This window comes from Nipponia nippon, unplaced genomic scaffold, assembly GCF_047370975.1.
Source record: "Nipponia nippon isolate SJK-2023a ecotype South Korea unplaced genomic scaffold, ASM4737097v1 scaffold_5, whole genome shotgun sequence".
Taxonomy (NCBI): domain Eukaryota; kingdom Metazoa; phylum Chordata; class Aves; order Pelecaniformes; family Threskiornithidae; genus Nipponia; species Nipponia nippon.
Window position 1 is genome coordinate 39585231 of NW_028262369.1, and position 27983 is coordinate 39613213.

General features: G+C 36.8%; 2 protein-coding genes across 10 annotated transcripts in view; one reads left to right on the forward strand and one right to left on the reverse strand.

Annotated features, from left to right (window-relative positions):
* TMED5 (transmembrane p24 trafficking protein 5) lies at positions 1-9148 on the reverse strand. The gene is made up of 4 exons (XM_009468364.2): positions 8936-9148; positions 6509-6606; positions 5622-5805; positions 1-3103 (listed from the first exon to the last, which is right to left on the reverse strand). The coding sequence occupies exons 1-4, from the start codon at positions 9146-9148 to the stop codon at positions 2885-2887; spliced, it is 714 nt and encodes a 237-aa protein (XP_009466639.2). The 3' UTR covers positions 1-2884.
* Positions 9147-27983, forward strand: part of CCDC18 (coiled-coil domain containing 18) — a 25731-nt gene continuing 6894 nt past the window's right edge. For 4 of the 9 annotated variants that reach the window (XR_015698601.1, XM_087730509.1, XM_087730508.1 and 1 more), the window contains exons 1-18: positions 9451-9492; positions 10368-10515; positions 10693-10849; positions 11108-11275; positions 12240-12349; positions 13248-13376; positions 15362-15458; positions 16221-16342; positions 17860-18169; positions 19481-19581; positions 19691-19851; positions 20529-20749; positions 21605-21715; positions 22880-23011; positions 23793-23927; positions 24506-24583; positions 26033-26149; positions 27514-27681. Coding sequence is in view for 3 of the 9 variants with exons in the window: in XM_087730509.1 (XP_087586635.1) it covers positions 10385-10515; positions 10693-10849; positions 11108-11275; positions 12240-12349; positions 13248-13376; positions 15362-15458; positions 16221-16342; positions 17860-18169; positions 19481-19581; positions 19691-19851; positions 20529-20749; positions 21605-21715; positions 22880-23011; positions 23793-23927; positions 24506-24583; positions 26033-26149; positions 27514-27681 (2448 nt within the window). In the remaining 6 variants the exon portion in view is untranslated. Of the gene's footprint in view, positions 9325-9425; positions 9493-9712; positions 9820-10367; positions 10516-10692; positions 10850-11107; positions 11276-12239; positions 12350-13247; positions 13377-15341; positions 15459-16220; positions 16343-17859; positions 18170-19480; positions 19582-19690; positions 19852-20528; positions 20750-21604; positions 21716-22879; positions 23012-23792; positions 23928-24505; positions 24584-26032; positions 26150-27513; positions 27682-27983 lie in introns of those variants that run through there. The other 5 variants (XR_015698600.1, XR_015698596.1, XR_015698597.1 and 2 more) reach the window with 5 other exon arrangements.

Here is a 27983-nt window from a genome sequence, read left to right on the forward strand (position 1 = left end):
CAGGTTTAAACTTCATTTATTGAAAATCTCCGAGTTTTGCATCATTTTATTCAACATCTGCAAGTCTTAAAACATTTAATTCTGAATAAAAAGTCCATTAAGAAAAAAATTTAGATTTATATTCTTTGTAAATTTTATACAATCAAAAGCAATCTACTCTTCAAAATCCAAATGGAATTTTATTTAGCTGCAAGTTTAAATGCCAAATCCTTCACCTACGATAAACATATTCCAGCTGCCAAAGTCAAAGCACAGTTACCTTTCTAGTTATTCTGTTCAGTTTTTCTATAATGAACCTTGAATGGGGAGAAAATACAGTCAGAGCTCTTAGTTGCAAAATAATAATTTCTTCCAGCTGAACTCTGCTGACAATTGTTGTGTTATTTTCCTTCTACCAGAAACTGCTATTTGTAATTGGAGAAACTGCTGCAGTTCAGCCTTGGGTCTTTGCTTAGAGAAGTCTGCATTCATTAGCAGCGTAAGCTAATACATCGTACTGTTTCGCCACTGGATGTGTAACTGCTGTCGGAGAGGCACAGCAGAGCAGCTGGGGAACCTAATCCCTTGAGGTGCCCTTGGAAGACTTGGCAGAACTCATCTGTTGCAGGTCTAAGCCGAAATCTAGTAGCTTTAATATAAGAGGTAGATGTCTTAGTCACAGCTTTGCAGAGCTGGTTCAGTGTTTTGCAGATGGGTTGCAGCATCGTGCTTACAGTGATGCAAGCAAAGATAGATCTCCTCTTCTACCAAAATGGGCAGAGCCCAAAGAATCTTATTTGCCTGTCCTGAAGGGACCTGATCAAAACTTTGGAAGTTGACTTCAGTGAGCTCTGGCTTATGCCCTGATGTAGATACGTGGTGTATTGGTACTGGGAGATGTACAGGGAGATGGCAGAAAAATATTATTTGCCACTCTAAAAGAAAGAATCAATTTTTCCTAGACTCTGTCCTGATCACAGAAATAAGCTTTCTAATTCCAAGTAGTTTAGAATCGAAAGCATCATGTGGAAAAAGAAGATATGCAGAACCCTAAAGGGAAACAATCTTATTTTGGACACAGCTTTGCAGAAAGAAAAAGTTGCTCAACAGCCTTTGGAGCCCTCTACAACAAGCTGCGTAAGGAATAATACTTTTGCTTACAAAAACTATTTAGAAATATTATTGCTAGGTCCCATTGTTTGAAGCTGAAGTGCTGTTTCTATGTACTGTAGCCCTTGCTAGCATCTGCTTCGTTTGAACAAAGTGTTTCTTCATGCATCTGTTGACCCTGTTTTATCTCTATAAAATAATTTTTAGTCACAGAAAGTCACAAAGTTGCAATTCTGCTGTTCATACCCATATGACCTGACAACAGGCAGAACACTAATACATACACTTTTTTTAAAACACTTTTTTAAAAAGTGTTTTTTAAGAAAGTGTTTTTTAAAAACACTTTTGTAATGAAATGTAGTTTAACGCATTTATACAGGAAATTCCAGTGACTTGGCACAGGGTAAAAATGACTAACTTTGAACCATTAAAAAAAAATTAATTCTCACACACCAGGGGTTTTGGTAAAGATTCTCCATACCCTCACTACACTGTTAAAAGCCACTTCATCTAGAAATTACAAATTACTGATTTGAGGATAGCTTTACCTTAGTTAAGTGATATTACATATTCAGTTGATCCTAAAATTTGAAGCCTGTACTTATTGTTCATGTAATTCATGCCTTACTTATATAAATAGCTAGATATAGAAACACTGCTCATATGAACTGCATGTACTTACACAGCTAAAAGACTTGTGAAGGTGAGCAAAAAAGGGAAAGTTTAGGTGAATAGCTTTGGTTTTTCATGCCTATGTAAATCACCCTATTAACTGCTACATTAGTCATAGATGTAGTAGACAGAAAAAAAAAACCCAACTGGCAAATAAGAGGGATTTTGAGACCACAAAAATTAATTTTAAGGTAATGTTTTCACCTCCTCCCTTTATTAAAGGGAAAGAATAATATGAGAAATGATGTCTTGAAAATTATCTATTATATGAGGTTAGAGTAATTAAGAGTTCACAAACTATGCTTCAAGGCATGTGTGCATTTTTCTTTTGTATACCATGTAGTCACTTGTCTCTTGAATCTCATGTAACAGCCAAAAAGGAAAATAGGGTTGTACAACTACAGGACAGAAAGATTTATGAACAGGAATTGCACCTATTTTCTCCAATTCTTTTCAACACTGACTCAAGTTCACATTGATGGTGAACTTTTTTAAAGTGCTGATGTTAGTCATGTGTATATAAAAAAAGAGTTCTCATTTTGCTCTCACGTTAGCCCAGTGTTTCTCCAGGATGCCACAGAACAAAAGCTGAGGTTTTTTAAAAACACATAACTTTTTGAAGATAAATGACAGTAACTACAGACTACCCCTGTGGGCCCCAATCCTGTAAACACTTGGGCACATACGTAAATTCACTCAACATTTAACAGCAAATAAACCAATGTCTAAGTTACCATTTAAAATTTTATGTGAACATGAAAAAAATGACAGTATTAACATTACTTTGCATATGCACCAAGCATCCTGTGCACTATGCATAAGTTAGTCATTAACAATCATTTACAAATGCTACAAGTATAAAAAAAAATAGTTAGTAGCACTTGCAAAAATGGAAGAGCTTGGGGCACAGCATTCTGTTCATGTTAAAAAAACAAATGAACAAGACCACCACCAAAAATCAACCAAAAAGCCCAACGTGAATTGAAAACCTGATGTCTACTGCCTGTTCAAAAGAATGTGAAAGGTCATGGGTTTTTTTTTTTTCCTTTCCTTTCCTGTAGGAGTTTATTGCTCCCCCTCTCCCCCCCCATACCTGTTAATATTGTTATGATCATACTGAATATTAAGTTCTACTTTTCCTCTTATCTTCAAAGAGACTTTTCAACATGTAAACCTGAACAGCTGATACCACCACCATTACTCCCAAGTTGACCATGGACCAGAAATTCACTCTGTCAAAGTTGCTTTCTTGTATGTTTCGGTCACGAGCCTCAAATGCTCTGAGCAGGGTCTGAATCTGGACGCTTTTGCTTAATCTGGCTTTCACACTGTTGATAGATTCCTGGTAAGTAACAAAAGAGTATTTTTAGAAGAAAAAAGAACACCTGAATTAAATTTATAGCTTGCAACACGTACAAAATATTAATACTATATTACCACCTGTAATTTAATTTCTTGCCAAGTAGACAGTTAATTTCACTTTAAAATATATACCTCATCACAGATTTTTCATTGATTTGTCTAGGCTGTTTATTGTAGATTACCTAAAAAGGCTTAGTTAACATAGCATTAAGGTTCTATAGTAATTTGGTTTTTCTCTTTTACAGGCTAGAGAGGTGAGAGAGAGAAATCAAACCTAAAATCATTTTTTTAATATTCCATGTATCTTGGGGAGCTATGATTCCAGGTTTTCAGACAAGTAAAAAGCAGTTATCTCTACAGAACTATTCTCAAAACAAGTTATGTAGTAGCAGACAAATGTACATTTTTTTCTTTTTCTGCTGGATAATCAAATTAAGGCACTTTTTAATGCAAACTACCATCAGGACTATAGCTGTAGCAAAAGAAAAGAAGTACAGTAATGTTATATTCCCATCTTCTTATTATGCTTTCCCTGTAGCGTCTATAAACTGCTGCCTCAGCTTTGATACTAAAGCAGAATATTGATGACAAATTGTGAATAGGACAACCGGAGGTCCTACAAAGGACACACAGTGTGTCTCAGGGAACCAGAGGAAGTGCACGAGCACTCTGGCCATAACAACAGCAGCTCAAGATCCACTCCTTATTCTGCGTTTACAAAGTAAACACCTGGTCCTATAATCTGTTAAAGTTTCATCCACAACTTAATCAACAATCACAGCCTAAAAGCTGATCTCATGAAGTGCTGATTTATGTTCTTGATAGAATTATGTATAATTATGGCTCCCTGAAGGAACTTTCAGTGAGAAGAGTAATGTGTGCAGTAACAGGAGGCTATAAATTTAAGAAAAAAAAAAGTTAAACCCAGCAGTAATATTTTCTCCATGGACATTTTCTCTGTTGCATATTTAACAAATATTTCAAAAGAGCTATTTTGGAAGCCAAATATTTTTATGATGATACTGAAGTTCGTATGTTACACAATAAGGAACATCAACACCGTAACAGAGCTTTAAAAATAAGACACAATTCCCCATTTTCCCCAGCAAATGTTGTTTATATTTAAAAAGTTAAACTACTAAGTGTTTATGTAAGTCCTCACAGAACTTCCAAGTAAAGTAATAACTTGACTAAGGAAACAATGGCATCAAATACTAATGTTAACTTTAAAAAAAATTACCTACTTCATAAGACCTGTGAGGCTCTTAAAGACAGACAAGTTCTGCATTTCTTTTTCTTTTGGAAGAGATACCAGTATGTACACACGTAGCTATCAAATCTGTTCAAGTATTGCTTGTTATTAGCGTGAGAGGGATTTTCTTCGCAATTTCCCCTATAAACTTTGTTTTTTCTAATTGCCTTGATTACCAATTTTAAAGAAGATCTGGCCAGTTTTTCAGATTCTGTTTTTGGTTTTAACTATTTAAAAGTGTATCATACACCTATAAAAGACTTTCAACATTAAATTTGTTTTGTTGTTTAAAAATCTGCATTTTGTTTATTGCAATAAATAGAATACAAACAATGTCATTCTCTGCACCAGTGTATTCAGTTAGTGTTTGTGGATGTTGGTTTGGTGGGGGTTTTTGTGTTTTGTGGGTTTTTTCTTTTTTTTTTAAGATACCTGTTGTCTGTAGCTTTGAGCAAACAAAATGACTTATTGCATCCTACCAAGCCCTAAGAACAGTGGTACAGAAACACCAAACAATCCTCTGCTTCTAAAGTAATCTCAACATTTAACGATCATGAGAGGATATAAAAGCTTTGACTTGGCAGTTGTCTTCATCCTATACCAAACAGAGTCAGCATACAGTTTAAGCAAACATTACCATTCATACAATGTCTGCAAGGGTGAACCTGCAGTGTAGTACAGATTAACTCCTGTCCTGTTTATTAGTTTGAAAAGATGAAATAAAATTTTGGGGGGAAAAAACCTAATAAAGTAATACATAAATTATTGAAGATAAAAATATTAATCCATACACTGTTTGGGGCACTCCTGCGAAGATGGGAAGAAAAGGCTAACGCAGTACTTTATTTTCAAACATGGATAAAAAAAAATCTATGCAGTGATTCCAGCTACATCACTGGGATTAAGCAATACTTTAATACTATAAATATTCATTTCATTGCTGCTAGGGAAAAATGTCCCATTTTAGCAGTAGGAAGAAAGGAAGCTGAATTGGTTGGAAACAGAGTGGCTTTCAGAGCTAGGCAGTTTCTTCCTGCTGATTAAGGGTCTATTCTGAAAATATTCTCAAGCTTCTGTGTGGAAGCAAGAGATGCATGGTGCTAGACTTCGTGTATCAGTAAAAGCAATATATGGAACTGGAATAATTTCCAGGATGATGCACCAGACCAAGGCAGAATGGCTAAATGACATTGCATTTTTTTCTGAATGTTCTTACACTGAAAAGAATTAAAGATCAAATACCAACCAGAATGTCTTCCAATTTCATATCTAGGAGATCTGTGCCTGTAACATACTTCTTCCAGTCTTCCTGATCTTGTCCATCTTCTCCCATATTGTCCAGGATCAGTTCAAAGAAAATCACCTTTTCAGAAATGGTACTGAATGTGTTGTCAAAGCAGAACATGTAATCCCCATCTTCTGTTTCCACCCTGTGTATGTAAGCAAAATGTCATTAAGTTAACTACACTTTTTGTGCTGGTTCTCAAAAAGCACATTTTGTAAGCAAGCTTTACTCTTAAAGACTGATAATCACGCACTTAGAAATAATTAAATATGCTTTTTATATAAAAATAAGAGCTCTAAAGACACATTACAGATTGCACAGTCACAGCAAAACAATCCCACTAACTCTAAAGGCTTATAATGATGAAGACAGCAGCTTACTTTCATTTTCCTTTATTGGGATTTTGAATCGTTAATCATTACAAAAAAGCTGTAATATGAGTGGAATTCTTATCTCCTACAGTAAAATTACAATAATTACTACATATTTTGATAAAAGGACTGGAAAAACAGGGGACTTTTCAGCTTATTATTTATACGACCGACAAGATCTTTTCATATTAGATGTGGGCACCTTTTTCAACTCCACAATAATTATTTTTGTTCACTGACCATTAACAGCTATCATTAAAACAAAAATATCCTTCACTTCATGGTAAGATCCATGTAAAAAGCATACAGTGTTTATATAAAAAGGTAATTGGTATTCTCAAACTGTCCTATTTATTAGAAAATCTTCTGTAATGCTAAGGAATAAAAAGTACTCAACATTTATTTTAGTTGTATTTGTTAAAGAAACCAGAAAAATACTTTATGTAACACTTCTAAGTTTGAAGATTTTAAACTTACGTATGAACTCCATCTGATTTTCTTTCATCAAAAACTAGAGTTTCACCATTTGGAGACAGTAGATGAAAATCAACATCTAATCCTGCTCCATCTAGAACCTGTGAAACAAACAAACAAAAAAAACCCCTCCAACCAGTGGAATTCCTGTTTGCATTGCTGATGCAACGTTTTTAGGGAAGGCAAACATTTTTAGGTAAGGGAACTGAAACAGAAAGAATCTGAAAGCTGAATCTGTCTGTATGAGTTCAGACCAAGTTAATCGGAAACAGATTAAAAACTGGTTCAACCCAAAAGCACTTTAGCCACTTCAAATCTTAAACTAAATATGATCTAATCATGCTAGGCTAGGCTTATATTGAACCTTTCCCTAATTGTTTTTAAGAATGCATACAATTTTATCAATGGGCAGGGTTAGACAACCTGTAAGAATACCAACAGATGTCTGAATCTAGCATTTCTATGGCAGACGTCATTGATAGGTAAGTACCCCAGTGCTAGTTCAGTGGTAGAAAATAAATTTTATAACAAAGATCTGTCACTTTTATGTATAGACATATATATATTTGTACAAGAACACAATCTATGCAGTGTCATCCTAGATCTCTTTGTTGAGTGAATTTTGTGTCAAAGACAGGAATAGACTTCTTATGCCAATCAAAGCTGTACCACAGACCTCACCTTTTAATGCAGATTTAAGGTCTGAATTCTCCCAGGGCACTCTCATTTCCCAAAGGTAGAGGGAATTGAAGGCATTTCACTTCCTAAGCTCGTAACTATACAGTATTACAAAGCCGTGCTGCTTTACCTGTGTAACATGGCTACAGTTGTATCACCACAGCTGTTGTGTCGCAGAAATTCTCTATAGGGAAGGTAGTAACTGCATAATGGGGCAGAGGGGGATCATTTTTATGGCACTACTTAGGTCCACACTAGGGAATTTTTTGTTTGCTCATTTTCCAGTGAGCTATTTGAGTACAGCAATCTGCTCCTGCTGAAATGGAGGGCAAAGTTTACACTGACTTAAAGTGACACTGGAGACTTACCAAAAAAAGAGAAAGGACAAAGAAAATTAGTAGCTAACAGCTGATCAAATTAAAAAACATACACAGTGATATATCTTTAGGGCTATGACATAATTTAAACATTCAGAACAAAACTTCATACCAGCACAGTGTTTATTGCGTTATGTCTTTGGAGAATGACCTGCATCTCTACGTTAAATATTCCTATGCTTTAGCCACTAACAATTCAGGATAATTACATACAAAATAAATCTATTTCCAATAACATTCAGAGCTCCTTTTCTACACATTCAAATAGAAAGATGAATAGTTACTGTTAGTAGTAGCGCTGTGACATTGATGCCTGAGTAGAAATAAATTCACTGTTATACACATTTGTTCTAAAATAAAATTTTTACTTTGAAAATGATTAAAATAAAAAAATACTTGGTCAGTGCAAAATAAACTTCTGCTTTGCTTAGACAGGGCTCTGAACAAAGCTTGAACACTTCAATCTTTCATTCTTGTTCAGTTCCGCATGTAACAATAATTAGAAAATAATCAGGAATTTCAGTTTTGTATTTTTAGTTGGTGAGCGGGGGGGGGGGGGGGGGGGGGGGGGAAGGGCAGGGGTGGTGGAGAGAGACAGATCCCAGCCAATTCTGAGGCACAGAAGAAGGATAGGAAAATATTCACTGCAGCTTCTCTCACTGTGCCTGTTGTACTGAAAATAATCTTTATTTTAAGGAAAGAAAAAAAAAAAAAAGGCCAAAATCTTTCTGAGAGATATCTGGGGAACTCAAAGTCTTCCCAAGAAGGGCATCCAGACCTTAATGTTAGTCTAGTTGTATAAGCCTGTTTTTGAAAAACTTTCGTGATTGAGATAAAAGGTTTTTAATATCAACACAAAGATAGGTAAGTAAGGGTTTTGTGCATCAGCAACAATTTTGTTTATGCTTCAGAGCTACTACACGAGGTCACAAGCCGTTCACTTTCTACATTTTTGCCGTTCTAAAGGACGGCAACTTGAGATATTGTAAAAAAAAAATCTATCAGAAAAATTAAAAGAAGGTTGTAAAAGTATTTTTTTTCTCCCAAAGACACAGCTTTTAACAGCGTGTAATTCCAACGTGGATTTGCGGGCGCTACGCAAGGCCAGCAGAGCCCAGCACCGCTCGCAGGGCCGCGCTGGCGAAGGACCGTGAGGCGGCTCCAGCCGTGGCCTAGGCGAGGGGTGAGGGACCCCAGGAGGGCGGGAACCAGCTCCCGGCAGCAGAGGCGGGCGGTGCCGCCGCCGCTGGCGGAGCCTCGCCTGTGTGAACGGGAACCGGCAGCCGAACCGCCGAGCACCGCCCACGGCCCGGGGAAGGCAGCTCCCTTCAGGACTCCCGGCTCCCCGCGGCCGCCCTGCCCTGCCCTGCCCGACCTGGTACTCGAGCTCCAGCGAGGCCTCCTTGCGCATGGGCTGGTAGAAGCATTCCTTGCGGCCGGCAGGAAGCGTGAAGGTGAAGTCGCTGTCCAAGGAGGGGCTGAACTCGGCGGCACCGGGCGGCGGCAGGAGCAGCGCCAAGCACCCGAGCGGCAGTAACAGCAGCGGCGGCGGCAGCAGCAGCCGCCACCGGGGCCACGGTAACGGCATCCGGCCCATCCTCCCTGCGCGGAGCCCACCCGCCGTCGCTGAGGGAGGGCGTGGGCGAGGGCGTGGGCGAGGGCGTGGGCGGGGCCGTCCCCGCCCCTCGCTCTCTCGCTCCTCCAATCGCAGCCACCGCAGCGCTCCACCCGCCCACAGTGCACCGCGGCAGAGGAGCGCGATAGGTCGGTTTTACCTCTGCTCGGCACGCGCTTCCCCCTCCCAGGTGCAGCCGCGGCGGCCGCGCGTGCGCTGCTCGCGGGGCGCGGGGTGAAGGGGGCTGCGCATGCGCTGCCAGGGCTTCGCGGGGAAGGCGGGCTTCGGCTGCTGTGGCCCGCGCTGTTTGAAGCGGGGTGAGGAGCGGGCTGTGGGTGCTCCTGCGGAGGCTCCTGCGGAGAGGGACGTGGGGGCTTGGAGGGGGCAATGGGGTCCCTGGAGGGGGCTCTGAGGTGGGGGCGCGCCGCTCGCTGCTTCCCGTCCACCCAGAGGCGGGCGGAGAGGCGGGAAGGCTGAGGAGGGATCACAGCCGGGCCCGGTGCCGGTCAACTCCGGCCTACACAGCCGGGCGGCGGAGGGACCCCGGTGCTGCTGGAGAAGGGCGGGCGGCGGCAGCGCCTGGCCCGGGAGAATTGGTTTCTCTGAATCATCTGACCGTTTCCTATCGAGATGTCTTAAGCCCGGTCTGCAAAGTCTTATTTGCTGTGGTGAAGGCTGCCTTCTCTCCCCGCCCCCCCTCCCCCTCCAGCTTAGTTTCTTGCGTCCTCTGTGCTGCCAAGTCCTCGCTGCTCTGATTTTTAAAATTTCGCTGGTCATTGGACAGCGTTGTGTGTATGCTCTGACCTTTTTAGGCATCCTGCCAGTTGCATGGGATTTCTGAAGTAACTGAGATGCATTGTATAAGAAATTTTTGGCAACTAATGTATAGCAAGTTTTTCCAGTTTTCATAAGTGGCAATTCATGAAACGTCTCGTACTTCATGAACACATAGAGAACCCTTTTTCTTAAAAAAGGCAATTTGTACAGAGTAATTTTTATCTAGTGGATGTGGGAAGAGTTAGCGTGCAAAATGTATGTTTACATTTAGAAATTCAGTATTTCCTTTTTTGTATTTTTCTTTTTTTTTCCCTCCTTTCCTTTTTTTCTATTTGCCTTATTTCAGTATCTTTAGAAGTATCTTCGCAAATAGTATTTGCATTTTAAAATGTTTTAATATTAAATATTATTTTAGCCATATGTGTGGTACCAATGGAATATAGTATGCGGACTTGCTCTGAAAGTGCTGCTGATGAAGACCTGCTCGCAAATTTACAGTCATTACAGAATCAGCTGAGGAGAACTGAAAAAAACCTACAAACTGTGGAGGAAGAGCTTTCCAGGTATGAGTGTGTTTGGGAATGACAACAGCCTGTCTCTTGTAGTGTAAATCTGTCCTATTCAGTGTAATGGATTATTGCAAGTAGGTCCTTTTGTGTTTTTCTTATGAATACTCTCTATGAGCAATTTAAAAATAATAAAGAATAAATGGTGTAGCAACTTTTTACTCTCCCTCCTAGCACTAGTACAAGTGAACATTATGGCCGCTGCTTCGATGAGGCTGTAGACTTCACTGTGGAGGACCTTGTTCAGCCCAATTGCAACTATCAAGGCTTTTCCAACTGTAAGAAAAATGCTGGTAAAACATCTTGCCAGGATTTTCAAAGAAAATCTGAAGTAAATATTGCATTTCATTACTTATTTTTATTACTTTTGTTTTCTCTTCTTTGCTATATTTATGAATATTGTTTTGCTTTAGGGCTTGGAGTTGATATACTCTAGCATTGGGAAATTATATCAACGGAGCACTCTCAAACATGATTTAAATACATTTGTTCTGCAGAGTTTCCATTGATGTATATATTGCTTATGTATGCATATATAAGTGTGTGTGTGTAAATATGTATATATAAAAACCCCTTTTTATATGTCTAGTCTTACTCAGTATCCACAACTTCTGGTAAAACTGTGGAAGAAAATGAACGTCTTAAGGAGAAGCTGAATGCCCTTCATGAGCAAAATGCATCTTTGGCTTCTCAGAACCACTACCTAAAGAACAGAGTGGAAGCAATGAACTTTGAATTGATGCAGTCAAAAACAAGAGTATGTATCTTTAGCGTATTCATCAAAAAAAAAAAACCCAAACCCAAAAACCGCCTCAGTGACCATGGCTTTTGAGTGTGTAATTCCAGACAGAACATGCTATTTTTTTGTCTTGTCTTAATCTATCTAAATTTCATATTTAAGCTTTGAAAAAATAAAATATTAAACTTTATAATATTCAGAATCAATCTTGGAACAGAATAGTTTGGAATCTATTTCTCTGTGAGCAAAACAACTATATTAATTATGAATTCTATCTATTCATGTTCCAAAGTTTAATCTAAAGCCAGTAAGTCACAGAATGAAGAATACAACATGTAAGAAAATAGTTCAATAACTATGTGTTCATGTGTTTGAGCTACATTAATATTAATGTGAATAATAATGGCACAGTAGTCATTTTGTCTAGGAAATGAAAAATGTTGACCTTTTAGGTTAGATTAATATTGCTATTTTGAAAAAGTGAAGGTGAGTTAGAAGGAAATATTGTATCTAATAAATCTTTACTGATTTAATATACACTTGCATGTACAGTTTTTTTTCAGGACAACTATATTCTTATATTTGGTTTACATGTAACATTAAAACATAGCTATGCTTAATGCTTTTTGTGTGAGAAATGTTATCTCCAAGACAGTACAAATAAGTAGATAAATAAAACGTTTGACTGTCTGACAAGGAAAGAACAAATAGCAGAATATAAACCTTTGGGGAAAAGCAAGAGACGAGATCAAGTTATAAAGAAATTACTCTGCTAGACAGCATACCACCCTGGAATGGTGCTAGGGAACTGGAAGGATATTAAATGAGCAGAAAATTGGAGGTCAGTTTGTGTAGATGAACAAGCATCTTTTACAATAAGGTTAAGTGCACTGTGTCATTCAGTAAGCAGATTTTTCTTGTGCATCCCCCCTGAAGGTATGTATGCAAGTGTTAGTGTAACCCAAATATGTTTGTATTTCAGATTTCTTATCTTGAGTCGACTTTAGGTACAAGTTTAGTCAGCATTCCGAAGTTAAAAGAACAGATTGTAAACTTGGAAGCAGAAGTTTCAGCTCAAGATAAAATTCTGAGGTAATAAGTGTACTTTTAAATCAACATTTTATTGTGGTCTGCTTGCTAGTCCAATCTCTTTTTCAGGATGACATGATTACTGGTACTGTGTGGGTAATGTAATCTGGGGCTTGAAACTTTCATTTCGGAGGCATATATAGGAGGAAGGAGGTGTTTTATTTTGTACTGATATCTTAGATATGGAGAACGTACTTCAGGAAATGGAGACAAAATAATAAAGGCTGGTAAAAGAAGCCAGTTTATAATGTACGCTAAACATGAATGTGCCCTTATAACTGACTAGAGTGATTGTATGCTACATACCTGCATATCTTCTGTGGTAAACAAGCATACATATTTTCAAACACGACTGTGCAGCATGTGGTGTAAATAATTCTTTCTTCATTAATAGATTGATCAAGGCAAATGCCAAATAAAGCTAAGGTAAACAGTGTCCAGAGGCTGTCAGGAAAACATACCTGGCTGTCAGTTTATCTTACAACCTCATGCTATATAATATTTAATTAATATCTCAATAGTCTGTCTTCACAAAGCAAGTAAAAATACTTATATTTAATTTATATTTTAGTATTGTTTCCCACATATGTATCCTGACCAGTTATACCTATTGCCAGAAAAATGATGATTTCTATGTTCAGATCTCATGACACAAAGTCAACTGTCTGAGTCCTTAGCAGTCACGACACCTGATGCCTCTTGATGAGGTTTGGATACCACTCCAGACTGCAGACATACTCCTGGGGAGTCTGGAGACAGTGGGTGTTCCAAACCGGGTTTTGAGAGCTGCAGCGTGTTTGACTAGTGCTTCTCAAGCATCATGTGCAGAAAAGAACAACAAAAATCTAGTTTCCTTACAAAAAAGTTCCTATTTTTTAATTATGCTTTGTTTATTTGCTAGAGATGCAGAAGATAAACTAGATCAAAGCCGGAAAACAGGAATGGAAAGAGAAAGCATGTTGCAAAGATATAAAAAGGACTATAAAAATCTGAAAATGGAGTTAATTGAACGAAGCAAGCAAGGAAAGAGGTAGCTAAGTAACTTTAATAAATTGAATACAGAATAATAGTGCGTAAGTGTTTATTTCCATTGGCAGATGTTTAATTTGTGGAAGCAAATAATTTCTCTGCTTTATGAATGTTATTTTTTAAAAAAAAGTGGAAATTCTGTGTGAAGATACTTATTTAAATAGGCACTTTTTAAATCTTGAAATTTTCTGGTAGCTGCAGGCTGATATCGTACACTAGCAACCAGTTTATCATCTGTTTTTTCCCTTCAGAATAGATGTACTGCAGTGGAGTGCTGAAATATGTCCAGAATATATTTTTCCTGAATTGTTTTTGACTTTGTCTTGCAAGAACCTACAGCATGTGCTCAGTATTCAGGAGTACTGACTGCTGTATTTTTGGGGTTGGTGTGAGGGAAGTGATAGAAGCGCAACTTAATTGAGAGAACATTTTTGTTATCCTTAATCTTACCAGTCTATATGGTACTATTGAAAAGGGTGCTGTAATTCCATCCCAATCCCCATTTCCCTTTCCTATTGCCTTCTTTAGCCTAGTGGTTGTGTGGCTACTGGGAGGGTTAGGTAATTTCTTTCTACTGTTGCAAGTTACCATATACAATCCTATCACCTCCAAAATGTGATTTTAAAGAAATGAGAGGAATAAATAAAAAGATTCCTACCTGCCCAGTTCATTTAACTGCGTTACTTCAGGCAAAAATTAACTGAATTAATGACTTAAGAAAGCATTTCTTGAGCCTTTTGAATGCAAACCCCTTGTTTGGCTTGTCTATCTACCCATTAAATTACCTCTAGCTTTCCTATAGCTAGACAAATGGAAATACTGTGCGGCTTGCACTGCTGGTGAAGAAATATGTGTTGATTTATGTTCACTGTTTATTCAGAGCATGTGGGGTTGGAACTAGCTGTACTTAGTTACTAGTTGCAAATGTAAATATTTTGGTACTTTAGAAAATCTGAGCTTCTGCCAGGTGTTAAAGGCAACATACGGTGTTATAGTTAGTATTAACAATTATTACAGTGTGCTTTTAATCAGTAATTACAACCACTCACTCACTATTCTTTGGCCAAGCAAACTGAAGTGCTTTAGACTAACACTATTTTGTTTGTTATTCTGAAATCCCTTTATCCCCTTCTCTGAATACTTTTGCCATCTCCACATAGGCAGTGCTCCTCAGACTGAGAAACGCTGATCTGAGGGTAGGCTGTACTTAGATGAGGCGCTTGCCCTGTCCCCACAGTTCCCTTAGCAGAAGAGAAACAAATGTTATTGAGCAGCGATAATACTTGTGTGCCTGTGTTGGGTGTCCTGAACAGACTGCATAGCTGAGCTGTCCCAAGGTTACTGTTCCAACTTCTTCCCTAGTGAGTAATGGTAGGGGAAAGTAAGAAAGTGGCAGGCGCCCAGAGCAATAGAGCGAAATAGTAGGCAGTCTGGGTTGCTGCTTTGAACAGCAGCTTACCTGATATCATCCCAGTCTCAGCTTCCTTTACTATTATTGATGCCATCTCTCCAGTATCCCCCAAATAATTTATCCTTTGTTCAGTTCCTGTCAGTCTCACCATAATTCCATCATGAGAGCTCCCTTCAGTATAAAAATCTTTTCTAGTTCCCCTTAAGCCGTTTGAATTTTAAGGAGCACTGCTGTCTTCTGCTTCCTCGTCATGCACACTATCCCAGTCTCTAAAACGGGCTTTCACTGGTAGGGAAAGGAGGATGATTTGAATCAAATTATTTTTGAAGGGGAATCAAAAGTATTTATTTGTACATCTTAGTCTTACTGGAATTTTGCTTATGTTAATATGCAAAAATGATATTTAAAGTTAAGTTATGCCTTGTGTAACGTTTTTTATCTAGGGCTTGGAAAGTTGGAAGAAGAAAGTAAGTTACCTGAAGCAGTTAATTTAGTAGTTGTTTTTAGTAACTGGAGGAGATTGCTGCATAATGACTGAAATTTGTGATTTTTAAGATTGGTATGCTTCTTTGCAGAGCAGAACAGCAAAGAAATGAAGCTTTGTTGAACACAGAGGAGCTGACAAGAGCTTTCAAAAAGTATAAAGAGAAAATAATTGAAAAATTAGAAAAGGTAAGAGTTTTTTCTTCACTTGTTTGCCCTGCTATTGGGATTTTGCTTCTTCCAATAAGCTGTGCAGCAAACAGCAATGGGTTGTGGGTCAATTGTTTCTGCTTGTTGGTGGCAAAGTCTTAAGAGAGGTGGGACAGGGTAAGCAACTGTTTGTGGTGATAACTTCAGTTATTCAGTTTTAAACTGTCTTCGCACAGTCTGGACAGTCTGCATCTTTGAGGTACCCTAATACTGATGCCGTTTCTTCTGTCTCTTGCTTGCCAGCTGGGAATTTTACATTTGAAAAGTAAATGATCCTTTTAAAAGAACTCTTTTGACTCCACAGGTATAACCTGTTCAATGAAACATGAGCTAGAGAAGAGCTAAGATGAAAATGAAGTCATCTCCCAAAGTTCTAGTGATTAAAATTGTTAATGCTTCCTGCCTTATGGGAAGGCAAAATACAGGCCTGAGACAGTTAGCTTTTACAGAGGCTTTTTATTTGATTAGACTTCTTTCCTTGTGGAAGGAGATTGCCAACCACAAATATGCCCTAAAATATTAAACCAAAATAACATTACTTTTTTCCCAAATGACAGAAAAAAAGAAAACTTCTTTGCCCTTTTCCTTTTCTTCACAACAGTGAGCAACAGAATTATCTACAGGCTTACCAGAAAGAAAAAAAGGAAGAGCATAGTTTTTATAGCATTCTTTTCAAAAAGCCTATTGGCCATAGAAGCTTAGGTTATTGTTGTACAGTAATGAAAAAAATTGCTTTTTAAGGTTAAAGCTGAAGAAGTAGCCTTGGAAAAACGTTTAATTAATTGTGAAAAAGAAAAAGAGAAGTTGAATGAAAAGTGTGTCGGTTACAGAAAGGATCTAGACATCCTAGAAGAGCAATTAAGGTAACGTAAAGACTTTTAAAAATTTCTGTACAGTTATGTGAGAAGAAATTGCATGTTACAAGTGTCACTGTGAATGTGCTGCTCAATTTGCATAGTTCAAACCAAATCAGGACCAGGATCAGTATCAGCAATGCAATAGACAAACCATAATACTAAGCAGGTAAAAAATATTAGCATACACTTAAATTTCTAAATTCTTTTCTATAGCTAATCCTTAAAAGTTCTAATCCCACACGCTGCCACATATTCACAGTAACAAGCAACACCACACCAAGCCTTCTGGGAGTATAGGTTCCCTTGCTCACACACTGCTTCTGTGGGAGGTGTGGGTACTCCAGCTTTATGTATACCTGTTCTGCTGCCTGCAGAATGTACATGCAGATGTACATGCCAATGAGAAAGCACCCTATGAGTGAGTTACACCGCCAGATGTGAGTCCCTACTTGTTGCACACCATGTTGTCAGTCCCTAGCTAGAAGGAAGGATACTCTGCACTCAGACCTGAAGAGAGGTTGTGATGCTGCCTGGAACTTCTGGAAGTGTCAAACCAGGTTTTGACTGCTACTCTGTTCCCGCTCCAAGCTCCTTTCCCACTGTTATAAATTTTTGTATGTTTCTTTTCAAGCTGAACCCCCCTTTGTTTCAGAAGTCTTTTGGTAATTCCCTCATTACTTTAATGAAGGAAGATAACCGTCAGCTGGTTGGACAAACACCTTCTCAGACAGTGTTGGGTATCCCATTCACACGTGCTATCCACACCCACATTCCTGTCTTAACAATTGTTTTTTAGGCCATTTTGGCAAGGGTGGGCAGTGTGTGAGCACCCTCACACTAGCTTCAGCCTGTTTAATAGCTCTCTTTGGCTGATGGGGGTCTTTCCTCTAGACTGCCCTCTTTTCTCTGCTAACTTGCACTGGGTTTGGCACTCATCAGGAACTTTGCAGAGCTAATTCAGTTTGTTAAATCAACAGGTACTTATACAAGTGAATAATTTGTGATGGGCTAAAAATACAATTTGCTCACTGTACAGTCAGATATGAGGGGAGAGAAAAAATAGGACCCCTCTCTCTCTTCTTAGTAGCAGAGTGTTCGACTAGCTCAGTCTTAGTACGTTATCTTCATCCACTGTCATTTTAGGTGTAGTTATATAGTTACTTTATCTTGTTCTTAAATTTCCTTGGCTTTAAGGAGGGAAAAAGTTAAAGCCACCTTGATCCATTTCCTACCAGTGACTCTCCTGATAGTGCTTAAAAACTTTATTAACTTGTTTAAGAATGAGAAGTAGTTTATTCTCTCCTTTTGTTTGCTAATGTCGCTGTGATGACGCTGTTTGCGTCTTGGTCCTTAGGAACAGTGAAAACTTAGTAAAGCAGTGAAAACTTTTCTATCCTTGGTATAGAGCTAGAGAGGAAAACAGTAAAACAGTATAGGTTATGGTGTGTTCTTCTAGAAAATGAAAATCCTAGTCTACTTCTTTATGTTGAGCTATACCTTTTAAGTGGATATACTTTTTTTAGGCAATTAAAGGAAGAGAATTATAGCACGAAAGAAGAAATTAAGACCCTAGAGGCAAAGAACACTGAAATGGTATCAATGCTGACTCAGTCTGATCAGAAGATCATTGAGCTTGAGAGTCAACTTAGTGAAAAAGAAATAGTACTTAAAGAGAAAAATGCTCTAGTAAGTGAAAACGCAGAGCTGAGAGCACTTACTGCACAGCAACTTAACTGCTTGAAATTATGCCATCAAGAAATTGAGGATTCAAGGGAAGAGCTCAACATACTAGAAACCATTATTTCCCAGTTGTCTCTAAGCTCATCTGAAGAGGTACAGTAACTGATACATCCTTACAAAAACTGTATTATGTGTCTTAAACAAGTCTAACTGACATTGCATGGAAATCCTGTGGCGTTCTTGAGAAATAATCTGAGTAAATATCTTTGGTTTTCAAGATGTATGGATGAAATGTTTTCTTAATTTAAATATTTTACTTTTGTCTTCTCATTCAAGAAGAAGAAATAGGCGCTTTGGAATTGATTAATCAGCAAGCATTTAAAATTACACTTTCCATTCCTCTGTTCTATGTGTTGATTCTTCAGATGTAGGTATATTCTCTAAAACACGACATGATGCTGAGGTTCTTCTCAGTAGCACGTTTCCGATATGGCAGACACATTGTGTCACACGGCCAGAGTCGATATGTCAACCTCGGCAACAGAGAAATTAGAGCAAGAGAGATGTTTGTAGGAACACCTTCCCTGACTGCGAATGAACTTTTTGTTTTACCAGGATGAACCCTGGCTTATGAGCCTGAAGCTTGTACTGGTGAAGTTTATCATTAAACTGACTGATTGGAAGAGTCATGTAAAAAAACCAAAGTTGTGAACTGACTTGGGTTACTGAAGGAACTTTTTGGGAAGTCAGGAAGGGCTAGAGAGACGTATGAGGTCAGGAGTACAGATTGCATCAGATATCTTTATTTTTTAAGTATAAATGTGAGTAGCTGTAATGAAAACAAAATCGAAAGTATGCTTTCTGTACGATTTTGGAATTGCCAAAGTGACCTCTGCTGGAGAGAATATAGTAATTTTGTATAAAAATGATGTTTTGGGCTGTTATGACCATAGGAAAGAGCCTTAAAAATTGTTTTAGGGCCCTTTTGGAAAATACGTTTACATTTTCTGGAAAAATTGGGGATTACTCTAGTAATTTAATGAAATATTCAGAAGGCCTCTGTAACTTGAGGAAAAAATGGTATTAAATGCAGTTATTGAAATCTGAAAGGAAGCATGATATGAGAAGCTCAAAACATGGAATTACTCATAGTATCTCCATTTACTCAATTTTTTCACAGCAAAAATGTTCATGTTTCAGTACCTGTACAAAGATATCTAAAAGAATGGTCTCCATTTCAGAGGGCCTTAATGCCTGTAATTTCTACTAATGTGAGATAAACCTGCAGTGCTCTGCAAGGACTTACTTAGGAGAATAATTTTAAAGATCAAGTTATCCAAACTCTTAATATCCTGGCATATGTGTCTTAAAATTTATATGCTAGTATAACACATGAATTAATCATGTTCTGAAGCAATAAAAAGTTGATTTTTGCATTGATCTTGGTTTTCCCTTAACTTTTAGTTTAAATGGCACCACTTGAAACACCAGCTATCCAGTTCCTCAACAAAAGAAGCTCTCTCTGATTCTTGTGAATCAAATACACCTTTGATTGCAGACCTAAGGTATAACTTTCTGGTTACTGAATTATGGCAAGAATAGGCAGATAATAAGATGGTATTAGAACTAGCATGTAGACAGAATGTTAAATAATTGTCTCCTCCTTTATAATAGCATTAAACTGGCAAGGAAAGAAGCAGAAAATCAAAAGCCTCGTGCAAATTTGACTATCTGTAATGGAGCTGAGCATCTTTCTAATGATAACGAAGGACAAGAAAATAGCAGGTTATGTGGCCTGGAAACAGAACCTGTCAAATTGATCAGAAGTCAAGGAGGTAAGCTGACCTAAATAGCTGTGCGGTTCTGTCTGATTAATCCACAGAATAGGAGTTTTTTGGTGGGGTTTAAATAGTTTTTATAGTGTTTTTTTCTTTAAATATATCTCTGTGAGCTAACAGATATGGTTTGGTTGAGCAGGGAGCATTTTGCTGCCTTGGAATTCTAGAAATTGTCATGTTCTCCAGGCACAATATTCTTCTTCCTTTTGCTAATTAAGTTACTTGTTCAGCAATATCCAAGCTATGCGTTCTGTTGAAATAGAACCATGTATTTTTTCTTTATGCAGGTTATGCTAAGGTCTCCATATTTTCTTTGATTCTTTTCTCTGTATCTTGCTGTTGCAGAACTTCTGCAATCGCTTCTGCAATTACTATTAGGACTGCTCCATGAAATGACTTCAGGGCACCTATATAATGATTCTGTCTTCAATTTGTTTGTTTGTTTGTGGGTGTTTTTTGTGTTTGGGGTTTTTTGTTTGTTTTTGAGTCGCAGCTTTCGGTTACATTACAGGGAAAAAATAAACAGTTTTGTGTCTGAATTCTGTATGTGTTAGTTCAATATGCTGTCATTGAATTATATTTCTCCTCTCTTTGGATTGTATGATTATTTGCTTGAGTGCTGGCTTGTATGTTCTTTTATAAATTAGTCTTAGATTTAATTTTTCTACTTTGAGAGAGGAGAAAATGTCAACAGTTGGAACTTATTAGCAAGCAATTTGAAAAGGAGAGGCGAAGATTCCAGAAAGAGATAGAAGAGTTACGCACTAAACTGACAAAAGCAGATGATGAGAATTCTTCTCTGAAGACCAGCATGGCTCAGAGAGCCAGTCATTTTCAAATCATTCAGGAAGACCTATTGAAGAAGGCTTCAAAAACTAGTAGCTTAGAGAGAGAGGTAAGTTTTTAGCAGCACTGAAAAAATATGTCACTTTGTTTAGTTCAGTAATCAAAGATAGTTAAGACAGTAGTCATGGAAAAACTGCAATTGCCATGTTAATTTTAAAATCTGGCTTACTTAAGAAAAAATGGAAATAAACTTTTGAGCAAGCAGAAAAACTTTAAGATAGCAGCCTTAATTTATTAGTTGTCAGAAATCTCTTTTTAAAGCTCATGTAGCTAGTGGGCTTTACTACTACTATTTTGACTTGTTATGTGGAAAAATGTGCACAGTGTTGTTGCTTTGGTATGGTTGAATTGATGTGTAATCATAAGAAATAGATGTTGAAGGAACAGTTATATTTTTCGTCATTAAATGTTAGTACAGTTGCCAGAGATTAACATCATTACTAGAGAGTCACAAAAGAAAGAAATTAAGCTTCAGCTAGCTCTTCTGTGGTTGAGTACGTTAAAATGCTAATGTCTACATTCTGGTGCTAATGTGTTTATAGAATTCCAACATAATGGGATTTGCAGTATTTCCTAATAATGGCCATAAATGTTATAAATCTGTAATAGCTAATTCACTCATCTGGCACTGATAATTATCATGAATTGGATAAATTTGAGGTATTGTCCTGAATTCTTCTCTGTAAGTAATAAAGTTTAATAGATCATACAAAAATAACCAAACAAGTAAGTAAGTAATAGAACTACTAGGAAATAGTAGTAGCTAAACCAGAATTGGTGGTAAGTAAGTATATGCAAATACTGGAATAAACCTGAAACGGTTGTCTTCATGCTGTTTTGTATCATATTTAATTTCAGATAACAAAGAAATCTTCATGCTGTTTTGTACCATATTTAATTTCAGATAACAAAGAAATCTTCTCAACTTTCTGCTCTTGAGAAACAGTTGGAAGAAAAGGCTATTGCTTATTCCGCTGCTGCAGCAAGAAATTCTGAGTTGGAACAGGAACTCATGGTAAAATGTTCTCAGTGAGAAACTACATTTATGTAAAATGACATAAATGGGGATTAAAGTTCAAGTTAAACAGTATTATTCCATGTCTTCAAAGTGGATAGACTTTCAGATCTGCTAAAAGATCTGTGCAGTTTTTAGACAGTGCAGTTTTTAAACTGAATAATCTTGCTTCAAATAAAACATCCTTTTTTTCCTGCTTTTGAACATGGTAAGTTATTAATGGACATGTTACTTTTTCCTTGTGATGATACATGCAGTGAAAAACTGGTCCTATTGAAATCAATTGTAGCATTGCCATTGGTTCAGTGAGATCAGAATTTTATCCTCACTATGAAAAATTTCTCTTTGTCAGAATTAAGATTTTTCCATCCTTTGAGCTCACTCTCTATATCTCTTTTTAATCCACTTAGTAGAATTACCTTCCCCCCCAATAGAATAAAACTAGTCCTAAAATACCATATGCATGACTGGTTTGGTGTATAGGATGAATAGGGTAGAATGTACTGTGTTGGCACTGTTCTCTATTTCTTTTTCTGAAGTTCTCAAGTAGTCTTCCATATGAAATTATTGGGGTAAGGGGTAACAGAGGTGGATTCCCAATGTTAACTGGGACGTTGGACAAATCACTTCTGTGTCTTTTTTTTCGTTGTTCTTAAACTGTGTATTTTTAAGAAATACATGTACACCTGTGAATAAAAAAGTCTTCTAAATGGTAATAAATGAAGAAGGTGATCTAACACTTGGAGCAGTGTAAATTCCAGTCTGGATATCGTTATACGAACTTTTTTAGTTTTGGGAAGGGGTCTAAGGTTGCTAAAAAAGGTAAATATTTATGTGGTCCCTTTCAAATGGAAACCTGTATTTTAAATATTCCATCTATCCATGTGAACATAGAAATTCTTTTTGTCAGAAGTTCCTTGCTCCAGTTGCTATAATCTGTGCCAGTAGTCCACCTTGGCAGACACTTTGTCTCTGTGTAGTGGCTGCATTTAGTGGCATTCTATACCTATATTCTAGGTATGCCATCCTTTGAGATGAAACATACTGTGTATAACTTCAGTATTTTCTGTGTTCTCTTATGAAACTCGATCATCAAATCAAATGCTATTTAATATCACAGCTAAATATTTTTATTAAGTCCTTTTTGTTGTTGCTGTTTCCCAGGGAAAAAACAGACGCATTCATGAGTTGGAAACAACTGCCAGTGAAGAACATGAGCAAATTACTTCTGCTTTTGAAAAAGCAAAGTTGGTTCACCTTGAGCAGCACAAAGAGATGGAGAAACAGATCGAACTAGTAAGACCTTCTTTGTGTGCTAGTATGTATGAATGATATATATGGTAACTTTTTTCCTGCATTAATTTTGTTGTCTTTGTAGTAATTCTGAGGCAGATGTCCAATTAATAAGTTATATTATCTTCTCCCAACATTTCCTGATTTTAGTTCATTTTGTGTCTAACACTACACAAGCTCATGATTTCCCTCTGAGATATTCATATCCTCTTTTCTGCTCAACTGACGAGAAATAGGGACTTAGGAAGAATACTGTTGTTCTTTCCTCCAAACACCTAGCACAAAAAAAAAAAAAAATACAGCTTTTATCCCTACTGGGCTTAAAGCATGACAGCTTCTAACGATATTCTCTTGTTTGCTGAACCTCTGCTAGCCTGAGCCTTATGAGTATCTGTGTTCAGGGAGAACTGTCGGTAGGGTTTTTCAGTCTTTAGAGAAGAATTCTGTTGCTTTATGTGATTAGAAATATAACTGTGGCTATTTCTAGCTGTTAAAGAAGCCTGTCATCTTTTACGAAAGAATGTATGTGTGTCTTACTGTCTTAGTTGCTGACAGGCAATTACACTCGGCCTGCCCTCATTGTCTTGATTCTCCTGTTGCTTTAAAATATTAAGGGTTTGGAATGTCTTGATATTTCTAATACTGTGCAATACTGCTGATGGCAACAATGTATTTATTTTTCATTCTTGAAGTGGGGGTATATGGAACTGAATGACATATTTAGATGCACAAATTCTCTGAAAAAGCTTATTAAAATAATAAACCATGAATTACTTATGGACAGCTTCAGACACAGCTAGAGAAGAAACATCAACAATTCATTGAACAAGAAAAAATAATATCTATTTTGCAACAAGATGTCATACATAAACAGCATCACATTGAATCATTGGATGGGCTGCTGATAGAAAGCAGAGAGGTAAGGTTGGCTCTTGCCTTTCTTTAAATGCAAGTCAAACAATTGACTAATATTGATGAAAAGTATATCCATGAACACATGGAAAAATTGGAGAATATGTAAGATACTTATGCTTTTGCTTCTTAATTCTTGTTGAGTAATTGACTGAATCTAGTGTAGTCCAGACTGCTATACTGCTATAAATTGTACAAACTTTAATGACCTTTAATTATTTTCTATCTCAGCATTCTGTTTATGCCTCTGGTTTGCCCCTTGGACTTCTTTCTCTAATCAAAGGAAAGAGGTCTGGGAAAAAAACAATTGCATCTATTCTGCAATAGGTGGAAAACCAAGAATGTTCTATTATCGCAATGGCATATTCCTTTTAATAATTGCTGGTGCTGCAGAATATGAAGGACACCTATCAGGAACCAAATTCACTTCAAAGTATGATGTACACAAATACAGTATACAAGCAATTGTGTTTTAAATACAATGATCTATTTTTTTCCTGATTCTTGGTATGAGTTTCTATTAGTTAAATTACTCTTACTGTATTTACATTTTGTTCTCTTGAATAAAAATATGTGTACAAACAGGAAATGGAAAATCAAAATGTCAAGAAAGATCAAGGATTGAAGATGCTGAAAAGTCAGTTAACAGAAGAAAAAATCAAAGTTAGTAAGCTCTTTGTAATTTTCAATTAATAGTTTTAAACTTCGCGGTAATGGTGTATTTTATCCTCTACAAACTATATTAAGGCTGATTTATAGAAATCTGTCTCATGTAAATATTTCAGAAGTCATTAACCTGAAGTCTTTTTTTTAATTAAAAGAAGTATGGTGAAACCTGCAATAAGAGATTATGCAATGCATAATTGCTTTATAAAATTGCTGTAGTTACAAATAGGGCATATTTGTGCTTGTTGTACTCTTAAAGTGAAACGTTGTCTAACAAAGATAACGTTATGTAGGTTTTTGCTCTAGATACAACATATATTTTAGACATATGTGATATTATAATATTGGTCATGTTTTTAGCCATCTATACCTCTTCCTAGTGTTCGCCTGATAAGTATTTTCCATGCAGTACTTGCAACAGTATTTTAATAAACCATTACCGTGTAGTGATTTACCACAGTCAGGTTTCAAACAGTATTAAATCTTTAGGATATCAGTAGGAGAAGATACTGGGGACTTAGCGGGTAGCATGCTCTTTCTGAACTTGTGTTGGACCAGTTTTCTATCCAAGTGGCTTTGTAGTATTTGGGACATTTTCCAGAGATTTAAAATTAGGACCTGTGGTCACTTCTTTTCAAAAAGCTTTTGAATAGGGTGGGGAGAGACGTGTAAAATCCAGTATGATTTAGAAAATTGGTAGCATTGAAAGCAGTAGCCAATCTGCAGCTAGATTCAGCACAATTCTCGTTGATGAGAAAAGTCTTCTTAGCATTGAAACCAAACAGTTAAGAAAAGTTTCATTACTACGGCTTAAGACCTCTGGGGGTTTGTTCATTACAATTTTTATCTGTTCGAGGTTATAAGATATTTATTAGAGATTACTCAAATCCGAATCACTAGTAAAAGGGTAAAATAGATTAACAGTATTGACATTGCTAAAAGCTTTTCCTTTCCCTTTTGATGGAACTCAGGCACTGTCTCTCAGTGCAGAAAGGAAAAAAAAAATGCTGTTTAGTAGCCTACTGAGAGGAATTGTATTAAGATCTGAATGTTATTTTTGAAAAAGACTTGTCACAACTCACAATGATGATCATTCCAAATTTATTTATATGACTCTATATGTAACACTTAATATGTAATGGAACGTGATGGATTAATGATTTGGTATTGGGCATATGTATACGGGAAATATCTTGTCATAACTGGGTCTCATCTGATTTAAACGCAGTCTGAAGTATTGTAATTTAATTTCCCAAATAATTTTAATTTCTGGATATTATTTCAGTTTTTAAGTTTATCATAATCTTCCATGCCTGTTTTAATACTCTTTAGATAAAAATGTATCTTTTCACACATTTTACACAAAGATGGTTTTTAACACTTTTTGTAGACTAGTTAATAAAAACTATGCCATGCATTTTTAAGTAATCTGTTACGTTCTCCTAGGTGAGACAACTTGAGTCAGCACTAGATGTATGTAAGGAAGAAGTTGCACTGTATTTGAGTCAGTCACAAGAAAATAAGGAGATATTTGAAAATCAGCTCAAAAAAAAGTCTGAAGAGGTAACAGCTTGTTTTAACAACTCTTCTTTATTGCAGAGCGCACTTGTTATGAATGGTTTAATCTAAAAGTTTGTGAAATAAGAGACAAAGCATTTGCAGCAGGAGCTGTGAATAGGATGTAAGCTGGGAAAAGACTATACATTTTGTGAGGGTGAAGGTGAAAATCATAACTAAGAAACGCTGGATAAGCTTAGGGAAAAGAAGTACCAAGATAAATGAATTGTTGAGAGAAGTAACACAATCAGAATTAAGTGAAAGAAAGCATTATCTTGGAAAAAAGTGGAGAGCGCGCTATTGCAATATAAACTTAGGTGCACATAATTGATTTGTGTTTGAAGTATCTTAATGGGGAAGAAGTCCTGGGCATAAGAAAATATTTACTTGAAGCCCTTGAGTTTTATACTTTCCACTCCTACATGAAAGCAAGAAAGAATTAAGTTTGAATATTATTAGTATGAATTTTTATTTGTGGGGATGACTAACCACATGAACTAATTATCAGAGTAGGCTGTTCATGTCAGTGCTGCCCTACCTGCTGAGTGATAGACTTTAGTCAACTGGAGATTACTAGACCGTGTACAGGAGTAACTGGATGGAAATCTATGGTCTGTGTTACGCATAAGCCTGTGATATTTACTGCTGCTTTCTAAGCCCTAAAATCTGTTGTTCTTATACTGCATATGAAGAGAATGGATGCTGTGTAAAACTCAAGGGTAGCAAGTGAGGTGGTGTAATTGTGACCAATGTTTACATAAGTAAGTGACAATCACTACTTCCACTTTGGGCTGAGCAATTAGTGATTTTTTTTTTATTTTTTTCTCCAAAAGAACCTTTTTTTTTTTTTTTTTTTTTTTTTTCCCCTCTCTCCAGAAAATTCTTGGCATTCATCACTGAGAAATCAGGCCATTCAACATGGGACAAGTTAGGCACTTGGAATTCCTGTTTTTTATTGGAATGACTATTATCATAGAGGCAGGAAGAAATAAAGGGGAGGACTGAGAACAAAGACTTTCTGAGAAGTAAAGTAAGAAGAGTGACAGAAAGAAAAGTAGTTCAGTAATTTAGAAATGAAAAATCTATGTTAAGGACGTTTTTAAATATTGACCAGTTTAGGTATATTTAGAAAGCAAGAAGTCAAAAACTGGGGCTGATGAGTTACTACTTTCCTCACTTTATAAAGCACAACTCAGTGATGAATTATGAGACATGTTACGTACTGTTGAAACTGTAATGCAGCTAAATTCAGAGCCAGAATTTTTATTGAATCATAGGTGTGATTCTGTGCTCATTAAGAATGAAGAGAATAGCTGATGCAAGTGCAAATAAAAATGTTTTATTGTAATGGAAAATAAATGTGTTTTCAGGTTCGTTATTTACAGAAAGAAATAAAACTAAAAGATCAGAATATTCAGGACACAGGTGAACAAAATATTCTCCTACAAGAAACTTTGCATCATCAGCAGCAAATGTTACAGCAAGAAACTATTAGAAATGGAGAGCTGGAAGATAATCAAATTAAACTTGAAAAACAGGTACAGTATGGTGAGAAGTGTCTACGTAAAGACAGATAATTAAATGCTTTTATGTATGTTTTTGTAGTACCTTTAGAATCCGAATGGTTTTTTCGTAGTTATTATTTTAGATATATCTAAAGTAAAGAGTTTAGTGGTTTGTTTTGTCTTAAACCAGGTTCTGTGCTATTAAAAACTCTAGCTAGTATTAGAGTGGCTAAGTACTTGGAAAGTCAAACCCTAGACTGCAATTAAGGAGAGGTGTGTTGAAATTCAGAAAGTTGAATCATGTAATATTTACTAGAAACTACTTGTCTTTCAAA